General features: G+C 38.8%; 2 protein-coding genes across 4 annotated transcripts in view; one reads left to right on the top strand and one right to left on the bottom strand.

Annotated features, from left to right (window-relative positions):
- Nucleotides 1-23653, bottom strand: part of LOC101737713 (uncharacterized) — a 232945-nt gene that overhangs the window by 110406 nt on the left and 98886 nt on the right. The window lies entirely within an intron of this gene.
- On the top strand, nucleotides 1435-23477 carry LOC101738245 (zinc finger protein 35). Of its 3 annotated transcripts, none has more exons than XM_004923676.5 (22): nucleotides 1435-1587; nucleotides 3333-3411; nucleotides 4637-4779; nucleotides 5512-5740; nucleotides 6417-6690; nucleotides 7102-7166; nucleotides 7745-7892; nucleotides 9141-9272; nucleotides 9858-9944; nucleotides 10970-11110; nucleotides 11662-11799; nucleotides 12215-12330; nucleotides 12907-13024; nucleotides 14281-14418; nucleotides 14967-15105; nucleotides 15708-15849; nucleotides 15958-16098; nucleotides 16735-16794; nucleotides 18867-18923; nucleotides 19498-19546; nucleotides 20043-20095; nucleotides 22774-23477. In XM_004923676.5, the coding sequence occupies exons 2-22, from the start codon at nucleotides 3334-3336 to the stop codon at nucleotides 22864-22866; spliced, it is 2541 nt and encodes an 846-aa protein (XP_004923733.3). In that variant the 5' UTR covers nucleotides 1435-1587; nucleotide 3333; the 3' UTR covers nucleotides 22867-23477. The 3 variants fall into 3 exon arrangements, with proteins under 3 accessions (XP_004923733.3, XP_012543793.2, XP_012543792.2); XM_012688339.4 differs by having other exon boundaries at nucleotides 1471-1901; XM_012688338.4 differs by lacking the exon at nucleotides 1435-1587 and adding an exon at nucleotides 1683-1801.

The raw sequence follows: 23653 nt of genomic DNA, 5'->3' as shown, positions 1-23653 counted from the left end.
TATTAGGTTAAGTCGGCTGTCAAAGGGTTAATAATACAAACTTTTTTGGATAGTTAATACTCGCCAGCTGAACGCACGACTTTAATATTCTAATGAAATACTTACTTAATAAATATTCACAAGTGGCTTATACGGTTAAGGAATTACATGGTGTAATAAAAATCAAACGCGACATTTTTTCATTTGCGTAATTACTGGTGGTAGGACGTCTTGTGAGCCCGCACGGGTAGGTACTACCGCCCTACTTATTTTTGCCGTGAAGCAGTATTGCGTTTCGGTTTGAAGGGTGGGGGTAGCCGTTGTACTGTAAAAACTGATACCTTAGAACTCATATCTCAACGTAAGTTCGTAAGTGGCGGCATTTACATTCGGTGGGCCGTGAGATCGTCCTACCTTTTTTATCCTACCTAACCTTGAGAGGTTATTTCAGCGTAACCTTAACTAGTAGGTGAGCTCACGGGGCTCAAACCTGACGACGTTGCTAACACGAACCCTAGCAAGAGTCGTGCTTCGCAGAATCTACCACTGGTTCGGAAACGCGACCCACTGCGAAGATCCGGTGAGAAACTCAGTGGGCTGTGTCTGTGGGTTAATTTACTCGTAGAGACTTTCATCGCAAGCGACGGGTTCAACGAGAACGATGACCGGGAGCTCGTCCACCCACTTAACTCAAAATATACAGTTGAAACAGCGCCCCTAGCGGCAAACGTTAGCAAACGTCCCGTAAGATTTAATCTCGGGCGCTTATTAGTTAGACATCCGTACCCACTCCTTAATTAACTGACATGCTCCAGAAGGATCTACCCATAGACGTTTTGTACTATACAACGCAAATGATCCGAAGCCTGCCAAATCTTTCAACGTTGTATAACTTCCGTAATGAAATATGTAAGTAAATTAAAAGAATACTATAAATAATCTAAATCGTTCTGATACTGCGCCGGTGTATTGCATTATTTACGCGCTACAAAGTGCAGCACCGTACACGGCTATTGCCAACCAACGATAAATTAATAAATCTGTAAAATCCTACATAAACTCGCACAAAAAAAATAAGCACCTCAACGAAAACCTAAATTTAAAAAAATATACATACCTATTCAATTTATTCAGTATTTAAGGTTTGAAATGCGCTTTCTGTACACTAAAATATTTTAAAAACTGCCTCTTTACTAAACTTTAAATCGTAATTCCCGCCATTTCTATCAAATCGAATTTGATCATGTTAGGCAAAAGGTAATGAAATTGTACAGCCATTACAGATGCACTTTAGTACGCATGAAACCAAATTTGTACTACTTTCGGTGTATTAAACTAACAACCCATCTTTTAACATTAATTTTAGTTCATAGTTCGTTCAAAATTTCTACATGTTACAGTCTTACATCTTTAATAAAAGAAAAGTAAAAGACGGAAAATCGTCGTGCACCTAGCGCCACATACGGGAAGATTTGTAATCATCAAACACGTAATGGTGGCTGCTTGTCGTACCCATTGCTGACAACATATTTTGTGAAAATCAGCCGAAAACCTTCAAAATTTGTTAAAAAACTTATCTAAATTTATGAAGCATAAAAAATAATTAAGGTAAACCTGATCTCAGTTCTTCAATACATTAATATTATAAAATAATGCTTATTTATTACTGTGTATATGTGAATATTCACCGCCATAATTATATTTTTCATTGATAAAACTGATAAACAATTCGTTGTTGAAAAGTGATTTTTATTTTGCGTATGGTGGTACACAGTTTCGAAAAGTGTCAAATTGATAACATTGTAAACAAAAGTGTTAAAAGGTCTGAATTATTATGAACTATTGTAATAATTAAAGCCATTATATAATTTAAAACATATCCAAAAATGGATGAATTAATACCTTTCCTATGTTATGATTGTGTAAGTTGTTCTTCAGCAACATTCATCTAACTAACGCGACTTAATACTCACATTAATATTAATAACATAATATAACTCGAACCCTTTCACTAGATAAATGCTACTTAAAAAACTAGGCTATTTCTGGAAGTAATCAAAACACAAACAAACTTCACGTTATAAAATCGCATATTTATTTATTTATTTAATATATTTTGTACACACAGCTGTTAGAAAAAACACGACAATAAGGATACAGAGTAAAAGGGCACTACTTATTTCATGTTGAAATCTCTTCCAGTAGGCCCGGAAAAGGAAAGAAGAATTAGGAACACAAACCTATTTGTTCATAATTTGTTTATAAAATTTATCAATGTTTAAACTATAAAACGCCGTCAAACTAATTCTAATCTACAGGCGTCCGATATTTACCTTACGTACGATTTTTCTTTCAATTCGTAAAATACATGTAAACTAGAAAGTATGTATTCTATATACAGTATCTTAAAAAAACAAAGTCATTTTAAAATAAATCCCTATTTAGTATTTTGGTACACGGGTTACTGCAAATTAACATCATCTAGCTTGCAACATTTAAGTAATAAATAACTGAAATAAACATTATCAAACAAAATAATTGATTCATCAACAAAATTAATGTACTAACTTTGTGATTGTCATCGGCAATGGTTGCATTTAAACTGTTAGCTATTGTTACCAGTTACCAGCCAGTGTTACCAAATACTTTCTGTGTTACAAAGTGCTTTCACAATCTGTATTTTTACTGGAGAAATAAAATTTACGTTTTGCACTACTACTTATATATCTTCGTCGCGCCGATGACTCCGTAAAATAGTACACAATCTATATGTGATCGAAATCTTGATAAAAACGATTAATTAAAAAAGATGATTTGCCTGTTTACTTAATCGGTTACGGTTAGACAACGAAATCTTTTCAATTACAATCATGACAATAATAATGCGAGTAACATACAATATACAGATAATAGATAAATTTGATAAAATTTCAACAACAATTGTTACATTCAAGAAGGCCTTTTAATTACCCCGATTTTAGCATGGTTTCACAATATTCCGAAATAATCTTCTTCTTCACAATTAAAACTAACTTTAAATCATTAATAATTGTGTAATAAAAATCAATCAATTTGCTCAATTACTGGTGGTAGAACCTTTTGTGAGTCCACGCGGGTAGGTACCACCGCCCTGCCTATTTTTGCCGTGAAGCAGTAATGCGTTTCGGTTTGAAGGGTAGGGCAGCCGTTGTAACTATACTGAGATCTTAAAACTTATGTCTCAAGGTGGGTGACGCATTTACGTTGTAGATGTCTATGGGCTCCAGTAACCACTTAACACCAGGTGGGCTGTGAGCTCGTCCACCCTTCAAAGCAATAAAAAAAAAAGAACAATCATACATATTGTATTTCAGAATGAGCAGCTGTTGTTTTTTATGCAACAGTCAAAGCAGTATATCTTTACGGAATGCTACCAATCTGTTTGGGGAACATGTAAGTAAATATATATTTATAACTAGTTAAACCTGTCGTGCTTTGCTGGCCGATCTTTGCTTGAACTTGGTCTTAGTGCTGGCAAACTTTGTATGTAACTATATTGAGACCTTAGAACTTATATCTCAAGGTGGGTGGCGCATTTACGGTTGTGGATGTCTATGGGCTCCAGTAACCACTTAACACCAGGTGGGCTGTGAGCTCGTCCACCCATCTAAGCAATAAAAAAAAAAACTTTACAGAAACACCTGCTAGGCTAATCTACCATTATCCTGAAAATTTCATCAAAATCAGTCCAGCCTTTTCAGAGGGAACATCAATACAAACATCATCTTTTACATTTATTTATTATATTATAATACTAGGACTATACCATTGCACGATTGCAACATAGTATTTTTTTAATTGACTAGTATCTCACTAAATACGATTAGAAGTGATTATATGACTGCACCAAACATTAAATCAATGTAACATTTCATTTCATACTATCAATGTATCCATTACAATTTACCAGTTCGTACCTAATTTAATAGTTTTCTAGCTTTTCTTTTTTAGCAAATACTAGCTGACCTGGCAGACTTCGTAATGCCTCAATTGATAAATAAAAGACCTAAATTTTTGTATAAAATAAACTTAATATAAATATATAAACTTAATAAACAAAATAAACTTAACACACCCAAAAGGAGTCCCGACGGGGTACACACACATCAAAGGAAAAACAAAACTATTATTTTTATTTAATTTCGAGCATTTACATATTTATCTACCTTTTAAACGTTCTCTGGACTTCCACACAAATAATTCAAGACCAAAATTAGCCAAATCGGTCCAGCCGTTTTCGAATTTTAGCGAGACTAACGAACAGCAATACATTTTATATATGTAGTATACGATATATGTATAATTGAAGCCGCATTCAACATGTTACTAAAGTGTATTATATTTCAGTATCATTATCAATTTTGTTGGTGTGAAAATTGAAACATTTAAATTTCAGCCTGCATGTTTATTGAAAACTTTTTCAATTCTATTAAAAAATTGCCTTTGTTCCAATATATTCCAGAGTACATTATCAATAAGCTCATGTCAGTTTCATAGTCATTGATATTAGTACTGTAGACTTAAAGCATAGGATACCTGGTATTGACCGGTATCCAATTAGAAATACTTCAAATAACCATCATGGAAATATAGAAGTGAATCAATTAATTAATTACAGAACACATTGAAATCAGGAAAGAAATTACACGAAGTAGTCAGTGAAATCTTAGAGAAAGATCTAAAAGAAAATGCTGTGCATTCACAAATCGTTTGCAAGAAGTGCTACAAAAGTTGCTCGGAGTATGATTTCACTCAAGTCAGGTAAAATATTGAAAATTTCTTTATTTATTATTTCTTACACATAATTCTTGCTTGTTGGTTATGCTTTCTTAAGTAAGATGGATTCATTAATGACATATTCACTAAATAGACTGCTGAATTAGCATGACCATGTTCAAATATAGTCTATTTTAAAATAGTTGTAGTAATAAAAAAATCTCTATGAGCTCTCTAAACTCCTTAATTTTGTGAACACAAATAAATACAGGATTAACATTGATGATGATGATGATGAATAAAAAAATCTCTATGAGCTCTCTAAACTCCTTAATTTTGTGAACACAAATAAATACAGGATTAACATTGTTTGAATATAAAATGGGCTTACACTTGTCTTAACTTGCCATCACTTTATTCGCACATCTAATGCAAATAGAAGGAAAGCTATTTCACCCAGTTGCCGGCTTGGGATTATGAGATTTTTGCATTGATAGTAAACTGCATGTTTATTTAAAAGAATAAGATTACATATATTCGGTCTTATATAACAATAACCAATAACTGAATTTGTCAGGTAAACAATTTTAAAAACAGCAGAAATAAAAAAACTAGAATTATGAATGATTTCTAAAAATTATAATAACCCCTAACTTAAACCTCTCCTCTTTCGTTGTCTCTTCTCAAACGACAAACATCTTTAAATAAGATAATAGTTATCTTTTTAACAGACTTCAGAGGAACTTTCTTATTTCTAAACATGTGTTTTTATTACAGCTTACAGTCAATGAAAGCAGATTTAATAAATCAATTCAAAACCTCGATTCAAAGTCACAACATTAACTATGCTACGTACGAAACAGATGTCAGTAAAACTAAAAGTAATACGCCAGTTGCGGCAACACCGAAGATCGGAAGGATAGTGTTGCCAGCATCAAAATTAAGGCCGTTAACATCGGTTGAGCTTTTAAAAGTTGGGAATAGATCACATTTATTGACTGATAAGGTGAGTTTTATGAGAGAGATCAACTTACAACCCATTTAACGCTAAGCGACCCGGATTTATTCTTAACAAATTTGGTAATAACGTCATCATTGGTGGTACACTCACATTATACCTATTTTAGCCTTCATACTAGCAAGCTCCATTAAGCACCGGGTGAGCTGTGAGCTTGCGTACTTATCTTAAGAACTTAATTAAATAATAGATTTAAAAAACTAACAAAATACGCTTTTATAGAAAATCCAACTAGAAAATAAAAAATTAATTTTAAAAATTTGAATTAAAAATAGTGTAAGAAAAAATTATTTTATTGAAAAAAAAGCGTGGAGTGTTTTTCCTTACACTATTTTTAATTCAAATTAATTAAAAATTTTTTTCAACTTTTTAGTTGAATTTAAATTTTTTCAATATTTTTTTTAGTATTGAATTGTCATCGGTCCCTAATAAGTATACCAAATTTCGAGTTAATCCGACGTTTTGAAGGGGGTCAAAATCATGTTCAAGGATTCCGTTACATAGTAACATACGTCTGAAGCTAATAAAAGCGTATTAAAAATATCACGTTCCAGTATTATTCAATTCGTATAATATATTTTTTTTACTTTAAATCATCTATGCACCCTGTAATAACTTTGATCATATCCGACGTCCTAATGTATTTTATGTTCTTATGTTGCAGTTTAAAGCAGGCTTACCAAAAGTAACGATCAATTCACTACCATCACCGGCAGTCAGGCAGCCGGAAGCTCCCGAAAAGCCCGACGTGCTGGCAACACTCACGAAGTTTCTGCAGAAACCGGAAACGACGGACGAGGACGATCTAAAAAAATATTTGATCACTAAAGACGGCACCAAAGAGATATTCAGCAAGAGTGAGACCAGCGCTGAACTTGCTGATGCCCATGTCGATGAGACCAATGACGCTGACGAGGACGCCATGGAGATCGACGAGGGTAATGTCACAGTCAATAACCACTGTTCACCGAAGAAACTTATAATTTGTCTTATTGCATTAAAAGTGTACAATTTCTAAAAATATTCGAAATTGAGTTAATATGCGGAATCATTTGGTATCACCAGTATTTTACTCATGAATACTGTCAAAAGAGCGTAGTTTAGTTTTAGTTTTTTTTTAGTTTACCTATATTTTGACTACTATTAACAAAATTAATACATAATTTTATCTTAATGTAACTGGTAAAAAATAAAAAATATAAAATGTTGCAAAGATGATTAATATTAAAAATATCACAATATGTTAAACCTTTAAAACATTCTCTTGTAAAATTAGTAAGTTTTGAGATTATACAGTTTTAATGCGAGAAGACGGTATGTTAATACATGAATGTAAATTGTTTCCACAGATTTTGCTGTGTCCGTGGTACCATCGTCTAATGGAAAACTAGTGTTTGAAGTGCAAGGTTTCAAGGTATTGTAATAGAATTCTAGTGACTTGTGAGCACTGAACTCACAGTGTCTGGGTTGCATTCCTGGTCAGTGTAAACATTTTTGTTTGATTACCCGATGTGCCATGTAATCATCACAAAAAAATGTGTGGTGTCGTGGGACACCGGATAGTAACGAAGTTCCCTATTATAAAAATATTAATTTTAAGTTCTATTCGAGTTATAAATAATTATTCGGGTATACTTTTTTTATTATGTTTTTTTTTTTTGATAAAAAAAATAAAAAGTACTTTACAAAATTATCAATTTTATTTTATTCACATTGATAAAAAAAAATATAATAAAAATATGTTCTTTTTTGTACGTTATTACAAAGTTAAGTCGTACACTGTGTGCATTGCTAATAAAAATCTTACGTTACGGACGTTTTTTACCCCTCCGCATCGTCCCATAAGGAACTTCGTTCCAAAAACTCATTGCATTTTTCTATCTGTATTTCCCGGTACACATACAAAAACAATTCTAGCCAATAATGTGTTGTCGATATTAACATTGTCAAACAATTATCGTGTAGAAACTGAAAGGAGAGCTTTGTTTACAGAACATACCGAGCCAGCCAGCGGAGCAGGAATACTTGAACGTGGACATACTGCAATCTCTGGACCCCAGCAATGAGGAGTGCGACAGGAACAACATCATCGTAGGCAAGGTCGAGATACTGGACAGTGGGAACGAAGAGGAGGAAGCTCGTGAGTTGTTGCTGTCCCGGGGCCCAAGTGTCTTCGTCTTGCTTGTCTCTTGATGCAGTTGAATGTGTTAAAATATGTTATTATTTTAATACCATAAGGTGGTGGGATATTGAACCTACCCGTCACTGCGATTCACATCTGCTGTACTTGTCCGATACTTTTGAATGTATTTGTCCACACAATGTTAGTATGAGTTTGACTACTTTCCCTATCTTTTGGACTGTCAGAGCAGAAAATGTGTTCACCGAGCAATAAGTATATTTTTCTGCCTAAGGAACTATAGGGTCTGTGAAGAGGGAATCCTTCCCCTCACAATACTAGTAGATTGGATCTTCTGAGAGCATCTAGGAAAACAGAAATAGTACACAGAATAGAAGTACACCGGATGTTAAGTTAACTAGGCTGTTCACATTTCCCACTGAACCCGGCATGATGGTATTTGTCAAGTGTTAATTATGACTACAATAATAATAATAATGATGAAGCAACAGATATATTTATTTGAACAATGGACAATGTTACCGTAAAAAAATTATAAGCCTTATTTTCTTTTACGTGCAATGAATAGAAGTAACATTGAAATCAAAATGATTATTAAAATATATTTATGATATGATATATTTATGATATTATGATACCGTAGATAGAGGGGAATCGGGACCCTTTCCAAATCCAACACAAATCTTCAATGATTTTTATTAGGGTAATAATAAAATTGAAATTAAAATGGTCCCAGAGGCTTAAATTTTTAAATACGATGCAGTGCTCATTACAAATGCATCGTATTTACAAATGCATGCATACACAAAAACTGAAAAATACCGGCTCGACCCTATTCATCTTGGCTATGGAGTGAATCAGGTTACGTATGGGGAAAAAATGAGTTTTTCGATAGGGCTGGCACTATTTAGTTGTTAGGTAGAGAAGTACCTAACTTTAGGTAATTAACTTTTTAATATATTTAACGAGTTACAAAACTTTGTTGACTATTAACTACTTTGTTGATTAATTAAACTATTTAATATTCTTAAACACTAAATGAAAGTAATTTTCAGTCCAACAAAGTTAAATCTCTAACAACTCAACAAAAGTATTGTGACATCCCAGATTTGTCCCTATTCTAACTTTAGTGTCTATTCCCTTCAATATAATGTAACAGACATTTTTTTTTCTTTATTAGAGCCATAGACCTATTAGGTTAAATTGGCTTAATAGATATATTGATAAAACAAAAATTTGTCCCCCCAGAAACAATCGTATTGAACGGAGACAACTCGTCCATACTGAGGATGATGAGCGGCCAGAAGTTCATGTACGATGGCAACGAGATATCCCTGATGCTGCCCGAGGGCGACGCCCGCGACGAACGCGACGGGCAAGGTGCCGTGACGTCACTGACAACTATATATATGCATCCCTGGCTTGTTGCCTTTGTAGAGCTTAGTGTGTAGTCCACCCGAAGACGATTGAACAGCGTCGCCCATGGACATCAGCAATGACAGAGACGTCTACCGCTGAGGACTCTTCGTTTGACCTTTCCACACAAACATAATGATATCTGATAGGTTTTTTTTTTATTGCATAGATGGGTGGACGAGCTCACAGCCCACCTGGTGTTAAGTGGTTTTACTGGAGCCCACAGACATATACAATGTAAATGCCGCCACCCATCTTGAGATATGAGTTTTAAGGTCTCAGTATAGTTACAACGGCTGCCCCACCCTTCGAACCGAAACGCATTGCTGCTTCACGGCAGAAATAGACGGGGCGGTTGTACTTACCCGTGCAGACTCACAAGAGGTCCTACCACCAGTGTACGTGGTGTATATAGGTGGACGATTCCGTGGCTTTTTATTGTTAAGTGGTTGTCAGGGCCCGTGGACATCATGCATTGTATGCCTGCCTCCACCTGGATACGTGGCATGTGTGACCTGGTTGTGTAGTGTCCAGTTGTCCCGTCGACAGATTCCAACGAGGAGTCGCAGATAGAGCTACAGGTCTCCGGAGACGAGGAGACCGCCAACGCCATCATAGCGGCCGCGAGGGAGCAAGGTAAGCCCTCCGCCTCCGGGCAAGCCAGTAACTGAGCGAATGACTGAGTGGTTCGGTGAGTGAGTGAATGACTGAGTGAATGGTTTTGTGTGTGGGATGAGTGAATGGTTCAGTGTGTGTGTGTGTGTGTGTGTGTGTGAATGAATGAGTGAAAGGTTTTTATTAATAAGCTTTTATTAGCTTCAGACGTATGTATGTAACGGAATCTTTGAACATGATTTTGACCCCCTTCAAAACACCTTGGTATACTGTAGAAAGAACAATGACAATTCAACATAAAAAAATAATTGAAATTCAACTAAAAAATTGAAAATAAATTTTAATAAATTTGAATTTAAAATAGTGCAAGAAAAAATGATTTTGTTGTAAAAAAAGCGTGGTGTGCATGGTATATAGTTATAAACATTTTATGAACAGATGTGAGTAGAAGGGTTATTTTGATAATATTCTGAAAAGCACCCCACGCTTTTTTACAATAAAATCATTTTTTTTACACTACTTTTAATTCAAATTTATTAAAATTTATTTTCTGTTTTTTAGTTGGATTTTCTATGAAATCGTATTTTGTTAGTTTTTTTTAACTAATTTTTTTTGTTGCCCTTGTAGGCGACGAGCATACGGCCCAACTGATGATGAGTGGTTACCGTCGCCCATGGACTTCAGCAATGCCAGGGGCAGAGCCAAGCCGCTGCCTACCGAAAAGGTTCAGTGTGAGTGAGCGAATGAATGTCTGAGTGGTTCCGTGAGTGAGTGAATGACTGAATGGTACCCTTAGTTATTGAGTAAAAGAATGAATGAGTTGGTATGTAAGCGAATGAATGAGTGAACGGTATAGTTTTAGAGTGAGTTACCGAATGAGTGAAAGATTTAGTTTATAAGTGAGCTGCTAAGTGATCTTCTCCTATATAACATAATTATTACTTTCACCTTATTACGTTTCCAAGACGGCTGGTGGCATTCACGCGCTGATGTCTATGGACTCGTAGGTAATGCAACGGTATGTATGGATTGTCGTTGGGATGCAGGCGGCGCGTTCATCAAGGTGGAGAGCGGGGAGATGTACCGCGTGCAGTCGGTGCGCGGCGCCGCGGACGGGCTCGCCGACACCATCGCGCACCGGGACGGACTCTTCGTCTGTCTGCTGTGCCGGAACAGCGACAAGCCAGGTACCGCACTCCTCACCGGACACGACCCCGGACCGATGACCCCTACAAACGTTTTCAACTAAACAAGTTTTTTTGTTTATCAAATATATGCGTTACATTTATGTCTTATAGAGCTGTTTGCAGTTCCTTTTTTTTTTAGGGATTATATGACCTGGTAACTAAGACCTTTAGGTGAAGTCTTATTTTAATTTATAATCTTATTTTTATGAAAAATGATAATATGGAGTGAGATGAAATTAAATGAAATGAGATGAGATGATATGGGATGAAATATAATCTCAGTAAAATAGTAGTCATTTACTGAGACTTTTTCAGTGGATTTTATGGAGGAGTGGATGGATGGAGTTACGTCCAGCGGCTTTGTTTTATTTTCCCACATTTATGCACTTTCACAGATACTAAACATTTAATAAACCACCGTTATTACACATTTAAACACTAAATAGACAAAATAAAACAAATCACACAACTCCACTCCTCGCGTTCCCGCCAAAAAGTCCAATGCAGTTGCGTGTATATTTTTTTCGAATTAACCACGGTTTTTTTTTCAGAAAATGAAAAAATGGAGAGCACGAGCGACCCCAACGCGGCCATGAGCCACATGCGGCGCGCGCACGACGCCCGCGTCTACATCTGCAGCCTCTGCGCCGCCATGTTCCGCAGGAGGACCGACTACACCACGCACTTCGGTGACTGTCCACGCCCCCTCCGAGACAGGCGGGTGGGGACCGCCCCTCTCCAAGATAGGCGGGTGGAGGTCGCCCCCTCCGAAACATGCGGGTGGGGGCCGCCCCCCTCTGAGACTTACTCCACGAGTAACTAGTTGCACCCTTCAAACCGAAAGACGTTGCTGCGCGGGAGATATAAAAATGGTGGCGGTACCTACCCGTGGGGACTTATATGACACCCTCACACTATTGTGTCTATTATTTATTATTTAAAATTGAAAATAATTGGATACTGTCGGTACTGGACGTCAAATTGCTCTATAAATCTCAAAAAGAATGAACGCACGAGCCACTGGATTCGAGGTCGAAAGTTGACCCCCCAACCCCCCTCACTAAGGCCCCCCCGTTGATTAAGTAAGTCCGCGTGTCCTTCCAGCCGAGCACTCCCTGAAGCCGCGGGCGCGTGCGGCGGGCGGGTCGCACCGCTGCGCGCGCTGCGGGAAGACCTTCGCCTCCAAGTACACGCTGCAGGCGCACCTCAAGATCCACTCCGTGAGTGTGTCCCTGGACAGCGGCGCCAGATCACTGTACAGCTACTTTTTTTTTATTGCTTAGATGGGTGGACGAGCTCACAGCCCACCTGGTGGTAAGTGGTTACTGGAGCCCATAGACATTTACAACGTTAATGCGCCACCCACCTTGAGATATAAGTTCTAGGGTCTCAAGTATAGTTACAACGGCTGCCCCGCCCTTCAAACCGAAACGCATTACTGCTTCACGGCAGAAATAGGCAGCGTGATGGTACCTACCCGTGCGGGCTCACAAGAAGTCCTACCACCAGTAAATATTTGGCACAAATGACGTCATGCATTGCGATCGACACTTGGCTTCAGGTGAAGAATGTTAGATTACATATAACCTAATCTAATTATATATACATTAATAGCCGTGTTCACTTTTGATTGATTAAACTACTCCAGTAACCACTTCACACCAGCTGGGCTGTGAGATGCGTGGGCTGTGAGTTCGTCGACTCATCTAAGCAATAACAAAAAAAATCGTGCGTCAGTGTAACGTTATCCCAAGTGATGTCATACTGGTCCCTACAAGCCCCCCCCTCCCCCACAGGACCGCCCCCGCCCCTTCAGCTGCAGCCAGTGCGAGAAGTCCTTCTTCACGCAGCAGAACCTCAACCAACACGAGAAGACCCACTCCAGTGTCAAGGACTTCGTGTGCGGAGTCTGTAGTGAGTGCACTCCAGGGTCGAGGGTTGTAGTGTGGGATAATGTCGTCTGCTTAATGGTCGACCCGGTCTGTAACGAGGGACTGCTCGTTGTTGCCACGAAACTATAGTGCCTTTTGATTTCAAGGATGGGCTAAAAAGGCCCTTTTTTAAGACGACAATTGCGGATGAAAGGCGATTGCATGCAGCAGAGATGCGAATGTTGCGATGGATGTGTGGAGTGACGACAGTGGATAGAATACGGAATGAATATTGTTAGAGCAGCGGTCGGGGAACTTTTTTTTAATTATTACCCCAAAATATTTTTGTGTAAGTTGATTTTACCCCATGGCGAGGAACAAAAGAAAAAAAATGAAATCGCTTCTTTTTAGCATCTTTAATATTATAGCCCATATGATTATTTTGAAAAGAAAACAATAACTAAAAATTTTATTTAAACATTTATTCAATTTATCAATGTAATACACACGATGTCCTACAATAAAATACCTGGGTCAATTACGTGAACCTTGTGTTTCCAAATAATGTGTTCTATCTCATTCTCTCGCCGGCTGAATCCTATACATTTATGTGTTTGTGTCTCTACGGACTTATTTTTTCGTTTCGTTTCATTTCGTTTCATCGAGTTTGAAATCACAACGATTCTAAAGAAGTTTCACTTCAATATATACTTTTTACTCACTAAAGTTTCATTTTTACCTCCCCTCCCCTCTCCCCCCACAAATTTCATTTTACCCCATTCGAGGTAATTTACCCCGGTTCCCCGACCGCTGCGTTAGAGGAAGTCTGAAAGGGGCACATGTGCGACAGAGAAGCTGAGGAGTCCGCGTTTGGGATGGGATGGTATGGACATGTGATGAGACGAAATGATAATGAGGTCGGTAAGAGAGTGTTAACTATGAATGTGGAAGGGTATAGAGGAAGAGGTAGACCTAAGAAAAAATGGATGGATTGCGTGAAAGACGATATGAGTAAGAGGGGAGTGAGCGAAGAAATACTATATGATAGAGTATGGAAGGAGAAAACATGTTGCACACGTGACTGGGAGAAGGGCAGTATAATGATTCCGCATATTTACTCAATTTTGAATATTTTAGGAAATTGTACACTTTTAATGCAAAAAGACGATATATATAAATTATTAAATAAAACGTGATAACTTTAAAATTCATCAACGTCATGTTTAACGTGACGTCATATGACGTCATAGTAATCAGTGGTAGTTGACCTCAAATGACATCACCCGATACGTGTTCCAGACAAGTCGTTCGGCACGCAGCACAACCTGGAGGTACACGGCATCGTCCACTCCCGCGAGAAGCCGTACGTGTGCGGCGTGTGCGAGAAGGCGTTCGCGAGGAGGGCCGAAGTGAGGGACCACATGAGGACGCACACAGGTCCGCTATCGGGTGATACTGTTACTGTAGCACGAACGCGTACTAGTGCGGGCTAGGTACTGACCAGTACGCATACTAGGTACTAATGAGTACGTGTACTAGGTACTGACGGGTACGCGTACTAGTGCGGACTAGGTACTGACAAGTACGCGTACTAGTGTGAACTAGGTACTAACGAGTACATATACTAGGTATTGAAGAGTACGCGTACTAGTGCGGACTAGGCACTGGCGAGTACGCGTAGTAGGTATTGAGGAGTACGTGTGCTAGTGAGGACTAGGTACCGACGGGTATGTATACTAGGTACTGACTTATACTAGTACGTACTAGGTACTGTCGAGTACGCATACTAGTGCGTACTAGATACTGACGAATACGAAACGATACCTGTTATTAATTTTTTGCTGCTGTGAGAGTTGTCCACAAACCATCCTCACTGTGGGCTCAGGACGGCTCGTCGCAGGTCACATTGTTTGACAAACTTTGTCGTTAAACGAGTGTGTGTATTGAGTTGCGCTCGCTGACGGAGTGCCCGTGGACCGCTGCAGGCGAGCGTCCGTTCTCGTGCGACACGTGCGGCGCGGCGTTCTCGCAGCGCTCCAACCTGGACTCGCACCGCCGCGCCACGCACCTCAACGAGCGCCGCCACCACTGCGCGCACTGCCCCAAGCGGTTCAAGCGGAGGAGGTACTACTACTTCAGTAATGCAAGCTTAAAGCTCACAGCCCACAGTTTACTGGAGCCCATAGACATCGTAAATACCGCCACTTACCTTGAGATATGAGTTCTAAAGTCTCAGTGTAGTTACAACGGCTTCACGGCAGAAATAGGCAGGGTGGTGGTATCTACCCATGTGGACTCACCTGATGTCCTACCACCAGTAGATATTATTTCTTTCATTGTTGTTCCCTCATTATTGAGGATCACGCCTACAGGTATGCTAGTATACCCGTGAATTTTAATCAATTAAAACCATTACAATATATACAAATAATTTTCAATCATTGATTTTAAATCCTATGTCTCAAATTGAACATACGTGCACACAATGCGCGAAGTTTTACTGCAATCGCTACATTAGTCGTGTAGTTCATCGCGGACAAACAGCGAGACGGGCTCACTCGTTGTAACGTCCGGAGACTATTAAGCGGTAGGCAGCGGCTTGGCTCTGCCCCTGGTATTACTGAAGTCCACGGGCGACGGTAACCACTCACCATCTGGTGGGCCGTATGCTCGTTTGTCTACAAGGGCAATAAAAAAAATATCACTCCGTTGCTCGATTGCGCCAGGTTGCTGGAGTACCACATCAAGGCTTCGCACACCGGCGAGCGCCCGCTGAAGTGCGACACGTGCGGCGCTTCCTTCGTGTACCCCGAGCATTATAAAAAGCACGTGCGCATCCACACCGGCGAACGGCCCTACGTATGTGAGGTACGCCACGCCACGTCACGCCCCGCCCCGCCCCGCCCCGTCCCGTCACGCCCCGCCCCGCCCCGTCACGCCACGCCCCGCCCCGCTAACGGCCGCGTCCGCTTGCAGATCTGCGGCAAGACGTTCACGACGCGCGACAACCGCAACACGCACCGCTTCACGCACAGCGACAAGAAGCCCTACGAGTGCCTGTCCTGCGGCGCCGGCTTCATGAGGAAGCAGCTGCTCTACGCGCACATGAGCGCCAGTGTGAGCCAACAGATACCTCCTCACGCTTATGTCCCACCGGAGATCAGTACCAACCGACGTGGAGCCCATAGACATCAACCGTGTTATTGCCAATAATTATAAAATACGAATTCTAAGTCTCAAATATTTACTCATGTTAAGTGTACATGTTACTTCGGACACGTGGCCCGACAAAATCCTGACAACTTGGAAAAATTAATAGTTGTAGGTCACGTGGAAGGAAAGAGAAGTCGAGGAAGATTGTCAACCAGGTGGACGGACATTGTCAAGGAGACCACAAACATCAGCGTCCCGGGCGCCATTAAGCAGGCCGAATGCAGGCAACATTGGAGGAAGTTGGTGCAAAAACTGGACCAAGGTGGTCACGACCCTCAGTAATAAGGAAGCGACGAAGAAGAAGAAGTGGTTACCGGAGCCCATAGACATCTACAAAGTAAATGCCGTCACCTACCTTGAGATATAAGTTCTAAGGTCTCAGTATAGTTACAACGACTGCCCCACCCTTCAAACCGATACTCATTACTGCTTCACGGCAGATATAAGCAGGGTGGTGGTGCCCACCAATTATAAATACGAATTTTGTTCCTAATATCGGCTCGAGACCTCAATCTAAGAGCACCCAAACATTTGTTCTAGGGTCACCTGGCCGAGTCCATAGTCGTGAACCAGCCGAGGGTCACGAAGGTGCACACTAGCGTGAGTAAACGTGCGCATTATAGAACATTACATTATATCTATACTAATATATAAATCTACAGTGGTTTTTACGGATGTTCCGTTGCAACTACTGAACCATGCATCCGATTGACTTGAAACTTGGTATCCATGTAGATAATACATGTACTTAATGGATAGGCTAATATTTATATGAGTGTCGGACTCCCTACTCCAGTTGCGGGGGCGCTAATGATGAGAATCTTTCTGGGGGTGTGAAATATAATAATAATGTTAATTTTAAATGCCCAACGAAGCGGACGGGTACAGCTAGTCGTGTAATAAAAATCAAACCCGCTAATTATAATTACTGGTTGTCAGACCCCTTGTATTATAGAAGATTAAACTATAAATATCCTACATTGACACTGGTAATGGTAAGTCACAAGTCGATATGTGCACCAAGGTTCCTGACAACCGAATATATGGCATAGAAACAAATAGAAAACGTACAAACATTTATATATGTTTTTATATGTAATGTTGCTAAAAACACCATTGGAATTTATTATAATTGAGTCATTAATAAAGCGGGTAGTTTTTAATTTTTCTTATTTGCACGTGAAATTTCAGAGTGTGTGACGTCATTTGGAGTTAATCTGTAGACAATGTAGCCGTTAGCCATATATGACGTCATTATTGTAAAGATGGTACTAGAGATTGAAATTCAACCCTAAGCCCAAATATTACTAAAGAAAACAAATAGAAAATCGTTTGACAAACAAGTAACAAACTTAGAACTTTTTTCTGTTTACAGACTAGGACTTATTGGTACCTTGAAATAGTGTTGTCTTTACAAACTAGGACTTGTTGGTACCATTAACTAGTTTTGTCTTTACAAACTAGGACTTGTTGATACCATTAAATATAGTGTTGTCTTTATAAACTAAGACTTGTTGGTACCATTAAATAGATTGGTCTTTACAAACTAGGACTTATTGGTACCTCTAAATAGTTTTGTCTTTACAAACTAGGACTAGTTGGTACATTTAAATAGTTTTGTCTTTACAAACTAGGACTAGGGGGCCATCCATAAAGTACGTCACACGAATTTTAGGACTTTTGAACCCCTCCCCCCCTCCTTGTCACAGGTTGTCACATTTTTATAACCCCCCCCTCCTGATGTGACGTCACACATTTTTTAAATTTATGTATGTATTTAAAAATAATCGAGATAAAACAGCTATTTTAATTTTTTACTTATTTTTATTAAATAATAATCTAATAAAATCAACATAAAGTCCAACATTTCATAAAACCGAAAAAACAAACGACTAGTTAGAAAATAATAAACGATTAATTATATTAATTAAAGATAAAAAACTTAATTATCGAGTGTCCATGGACTTTGGATCCACTCTTTTATATCAGCTATTACGGGTAAATCAGGCACTTCATTTTCGTTCTGAATTTGAACGTCAGGAACATCCTTAGTGTCGACATCATTCTCTTCCATCCATAAAGCATCGTCATCATTCATTAAACAGAGAATTTCTCGGGCACGTCTAGCCGCAATTCTTTGAGGACGAATTTTCGCTATAGGTAACATTTCTTGTTTTTTATGCGATTGTTTGTGTTTGACATGACGTTGCATGAGAGATTATCGCATAGCGAGAATGCTAAATTATTAATAAATATAGATCAAGTTTGTAAATTTTTAAAAATTTTAATTCACATACAAACTTTGCGTTTTAGTATTTTAAATTTTAACATGTGACGTCACAAAAGTATTGACCCCCCATGCCCCTTGTCACACGATGTCACACTTCGGTGATACCCCCCCTCCCCATTAACGTGTGACGTACTTTATGGATGGCCCCTAGTTAGTACATTTAAATAATGTTGTCTTTACTAACCAGGGCTTATTGGTACCTTTAAATAGTTTTGTCTTTACAAACTAGGACTTATTAAATAGTTATCTTAGTAATGTTTTAAAGATGTAACAAAATAGGAGTGACGTCATAAATGGCAACGTGCATCTAGCAATACTCTTAACTCAGAGAGTGTCCCGGGCCCGCCGAGCCCGCGGTCATCACTGTGTTGTTTGCTTACAGAACGTGGCGACGCAGATACTGGACGTACAGACATTCGAAACCAAAAAGTATGAAACTGTAAGTAAATACATGTTTCGTTAATGCGTCGCTCCGAATGAATGGATTTGGAATGAATGGAAAAAATAATGAAATGAATTTAATTGGAATGAGATTGAATATTGTAATATAGAGTATATAGGATTACGCATTGTTGATTGGTAGCATTGAGTCGTCGACCTCACGTTTTGGCGCCGGCAGTCGCTTGCACCCGTGTAAAAGGAAACAGCTTAAAAAGCTTGTGGCGCAGTAGTCAGCTCACAGGACTGTGGCTTCGACATCCGCATCGCCGGAACTGATATGTACGCCACATGTAGAAATGCAATGCCACGTGTTGCAAACCTACGCAACATATTGAAAAGCAATGCCACGTGTAGAAAAGCAACGCATTGGAAACCTACGCAACATGTAGAAAAGCCACGCCACTTGTTGCAAATCTACTCCGCGTGTTGCAGACTTACGCCACGTGTTGCCAACCTGCGCAACGTGTTGCAAATGTAAATCTATGCAACACGTTGTTGTACATACAGTAATATATAAACATGTGTGCGTGCATCCGGCGCGAAATTTACTTTCTGTTTCAATTTCTTTTCAGCTTTTCGAAAACGAGGAGTTAAGTCTGGACGCGAGCGGGAAGCAGCCAGGTAGGGTCACTCACTGTGCACATTATTAAAACGAGAACAGATCACTTTTTACTGGTTGTAGGACCTCTTGTGAGTCCGCACGGGTAGGTACCACCACCCTGCCTATTTCTGCCACGAAGCAGTAATGCGTTTCGGCTTGAAGGGTGGGGCAGCCGTTATAACTATATTGAGACCTTAGAAATTATATCTCAAGGTGGGTGACGCATTTACTATGTAAATATCTATGGGCTCCAGTAACCACTTAACACCAGGTGGGCTGTGAGCTCGTAAACTCATCTAAGCAATAAAAAAAAAAATTGTAGCTTTTTTAAATGGATTAAACTTAATTGAAGTTCAATTAAAAACATCGAACTGTTAATTACAAAGATAAATTTTGCTTTAACCAAATACCCTTTTCAACCTCTCGATATAATTCCATAGAATCATTACGCTTGCTTCGATTTAAATTTGATCTTGTCCGGCTCGGACGCACATTGTAAGAACTGTCCGTCCGCAGAGACGGCGCCAGCCGCCGAGCTGCTAGACGCGCAGGATATGCAGCAGACGCAGGTAACCGCCGGAGTTTGTTTATTAAGGACTCACGAATGAGGTCGCCTTGAGACATGAGGTCGCAGTCTCAAGCAGGCTGTTCAGGAAACTGTGCAACGCCCGGGTTCATGATGGGCTGTGTACATCAGAGCTTCGGTCTCTTGTCTCAAAGTGACTGGTGGTACTAGTTCTCTGATATCCATAGACTCCTGTTAAGCTCATAACGAAAGTTGCGTTTTACAAACAACACTCAGTGGTGCAGTGGTTGGTGGTCGGAATAGCCCTGGGCAGCGGCTTGGCTCTGCCCCTGGCATTGCTGAAGTCCATGGGCGACGGTAACCACTAACCTTCAGATGGGCCGTAGGCTCGTCTGCCTACAAGGGCAATGAAAAAAAATAGTTTAAAAAACTAATAAAATACGCTTTTATAAAAAATCCAACTAAAAAAAAGTGTGTGTGTCCGCTCCGACGCACGACTGGAGTTTACTGGATATAAAAAATTAAACGAAACAATACGAGAAATAGTTCTATATTACGACAACACGATACACTACAGATTATTAACAAATTAACGAGACACAAAACAAACGACTAACAAATATATGAAAATACAATAATGAGAGAAACGCGCGATCAGTACGAGGCTTTGTGGCGGACTGCCGGCGCAGCAGCCCGGCGTCACCTGCGATAACGCGGCCGCGCGTTGGCTCCTGATTGGCGCGCGCACGCATCACGCAATCAGGAGCCAATCAGGCGCATAACGCATTTCGTGTGACATGCTAGTACGATTTTGGTCCCCATAATTTTCATACCCCGGGCCTATATATGTAAATCGATTCTTAAGGAGTAAACTCCAAAAATAGAAAATAAATTTTGTTAAATTTGAATTAAAAATAGTGGGGTTGGGCTTTTCAGGATATTATCAAAATAACCCTTCTTCTCATCTGTTCATAAAATATTTATAACAACTGATACCGTGCACTCTACCCTTATTTTACAATAACATAATTTTTTCTTACACTATTTTTAATTCAAATTTATATATTTATTTGTAACTTTATATACCAGACACTTCGATCAACAATAGTAACTAGATAAAGGGATACGTACAAAATTAAAGCAAAAACTGTCCGCGTGAATATATACTTATATAGCTACATTCGTTTACTAACAAACGGAGAATAAAGTTTTGAAACACTTTTACTTTCAAACTAATAACAACTATGGCACCTAGTAATAAAGTCACAAATCTCCAAAACATTATCTAATACTTACGATCATTCGTCACATAAAACGAGCAAAGCAATAAATTACTCCTGTCACTTACCAATAAAAAGACATATTTTAAACAACTTTTAATGTTAAATCAATCTTAAGGTGCAACAAATAAAGTAACTTTTCCCTTAATTGCTCTGAGAACTAACATCGTTTTGCTTTATTTATTTTTGCTTCTTGAAATGCCGATTTCTATTTACTACAGGAGGTAAGGGAGTCGCGCTTAACACTAAAATAATTTATTAATGAATTAAAGTAAAAGTTTAGTTGTTTACTTTTTATGTTTTGGAAATGTATGTTTGTTAGTATCTATACATTACTTATTATTTTATTAGCGTTACGTTTTTGTGTAATATATATTTTTAAGTTTTCGCGACCAGTGCACATAATAAAACAACGTTTAAACGGTTTCAAGCGTGGTATTTCTATTACAATATTTCGGCCACATTTCAGTAGCCGTGAGCACGGAAGGCAAAGATGTCCAGTGTCAATAAGCGGAGTCCTTAGCTGGCTTATAAAAGTCATCTCTTGTTTCTCTGGCGACAATCGAGATCCATTCTGCACACGTGATTGCTAGGAAAGCTAAAATAAAAATGGAAAGCTAAGTATCTAATGAGAGTCCAACAAACAGACACAAAAGCAGCATTAACCAATTTTAACCAACTAATTTTGAAGTGCTGCTAACAAATTTTAAAAAATTATTACAGCACAAATCTACTCCATGCATTTACTGTTCTGTTAAGCAAAAGTTATTCCATGTGTTGGCCGAGCCTTGGCCAGCATTTGTAGCGGTGGTTAAAAATCGGTAATTTTGTTCAAAATTTAATATTATTTATAAGTTTAAAGCTTACAATATAGTTTATACTTCATGTACTTACCGAAAGTAAGATACTCCGGCCGTTAAATTGCTTTTTCGGGCCTTATTTTTGCAACTTTTGAATACATACTGCGGTATTGTGAGACGGGTTGACATTGGCTGTGTTTGAAGTGAACTAAACAAAATAAGAGCTCATATTTCAAGTGCGCTGTTATTTGACGAGACGGATTTTATGCACCGACCCGAAATCTAGTTACTATTGTTGATCGAAGACCAGACAGTATAAAGGCGAACTTAATGCCATAGGCATTCTCTAACAGTTTCATTAATTTATTAAAATTTATTTACTATTTTATAGTTGGATTTTCTATAAAAGCTTATTTTGTTCGTTTCTTTAAACTATTATTTACTTTTCATATTTTTAGTTGAATTTCAATTTTTTATAATTTTTTTAAATATTGCTTTGTCATCGGTCCCTAATATGTATACCAAATTTCGAGTTAATCCGACGTTTTGAAGGAGATCAAAATCATGTTCAAAGATTCCGTTGCATACAAACATACGTCTGAAGCTAATAAAAGCGTATTAAAAAGTCCGAGTGCTCACAGATCGTGGCCAACGATGAGAACGGTGACGTGGTGCGGCTCATCCAAGTGCAACTGCCCGGGGGCGCCGGCGGCTGGGTGGCCGTCAATGACTAGCGGGGGCTCACAGGGGCTCACGGGAGCTCACAGGGGCAGTAGGGAGGGGAATATTAAAATTTGTCAAATTGAATCATGAACAATTCTATTGTGATTAAAGATAGATTGGCTTAAACCTGCATTTGTCGACCACTAAACTTAAACTACGTGTGACGTCATTTGTGGCCAAAAACCAGCTAAAACGCGAATCGATTAAATATTTAAATAAAAAAAACTGAACTTACTTTATTTACTCGTCGTAAAATATACGTCGCGAACGGACGTTTTAATTAGCAGCTTAGATCATTTTAATGTCTGTGTCCGGGCAAGTATAAGCTTTTTGTTGTTGATTAAGGACAGCTGAGATTGAACCTTAATGCATATACAAATGCGTCCCTGTTTGCTTTGCAAACCTGTGTAACTACAGTAGAACACTGGAAATAAGGAACCCCGTATTGAACTGTAATAATTTTACCTTTTAAAACTTTGAGTTTTTACTTAAAATACCAACTGCTGTGTAATTAATACAAATGTAGAAGTCACTATAGGTCGGGTAAGCCGCGAGTCAATCGTCAGAGATATTAGTGATATTGAGTAATTGTAACTGTAAATAAATCAAATTTGAAATGTAATGAATTTTATTCGGTCCTACAAACCCTTAAATGTTATCAATAGTCATCATCATCATCATTCTCCTGCCCTTCTCCCAGTCATCTGGGGTCGGCGCAACATGTTTTCTCCTTCCATACTCCTCTATCATATACCATTTCTACGCTCACTCCCCTCTTACACATATCGTCTTTCAGCA

This window comes from Bombyx mori, chromosome 24 (genome assembly GCF_030269925.1).
Source record: "Bombyx mori chromosome 24, ASM3026992v2".
Lineage (NCBI taxonomy): Eukaryota > Metazoa > Arthropoda > Insecta > Lepidoptera > Bombycidae > Bombyx > Bombyx mori.
This window is presented reverse-complemented; position numbering and strand designations above follow the sequence as displayed.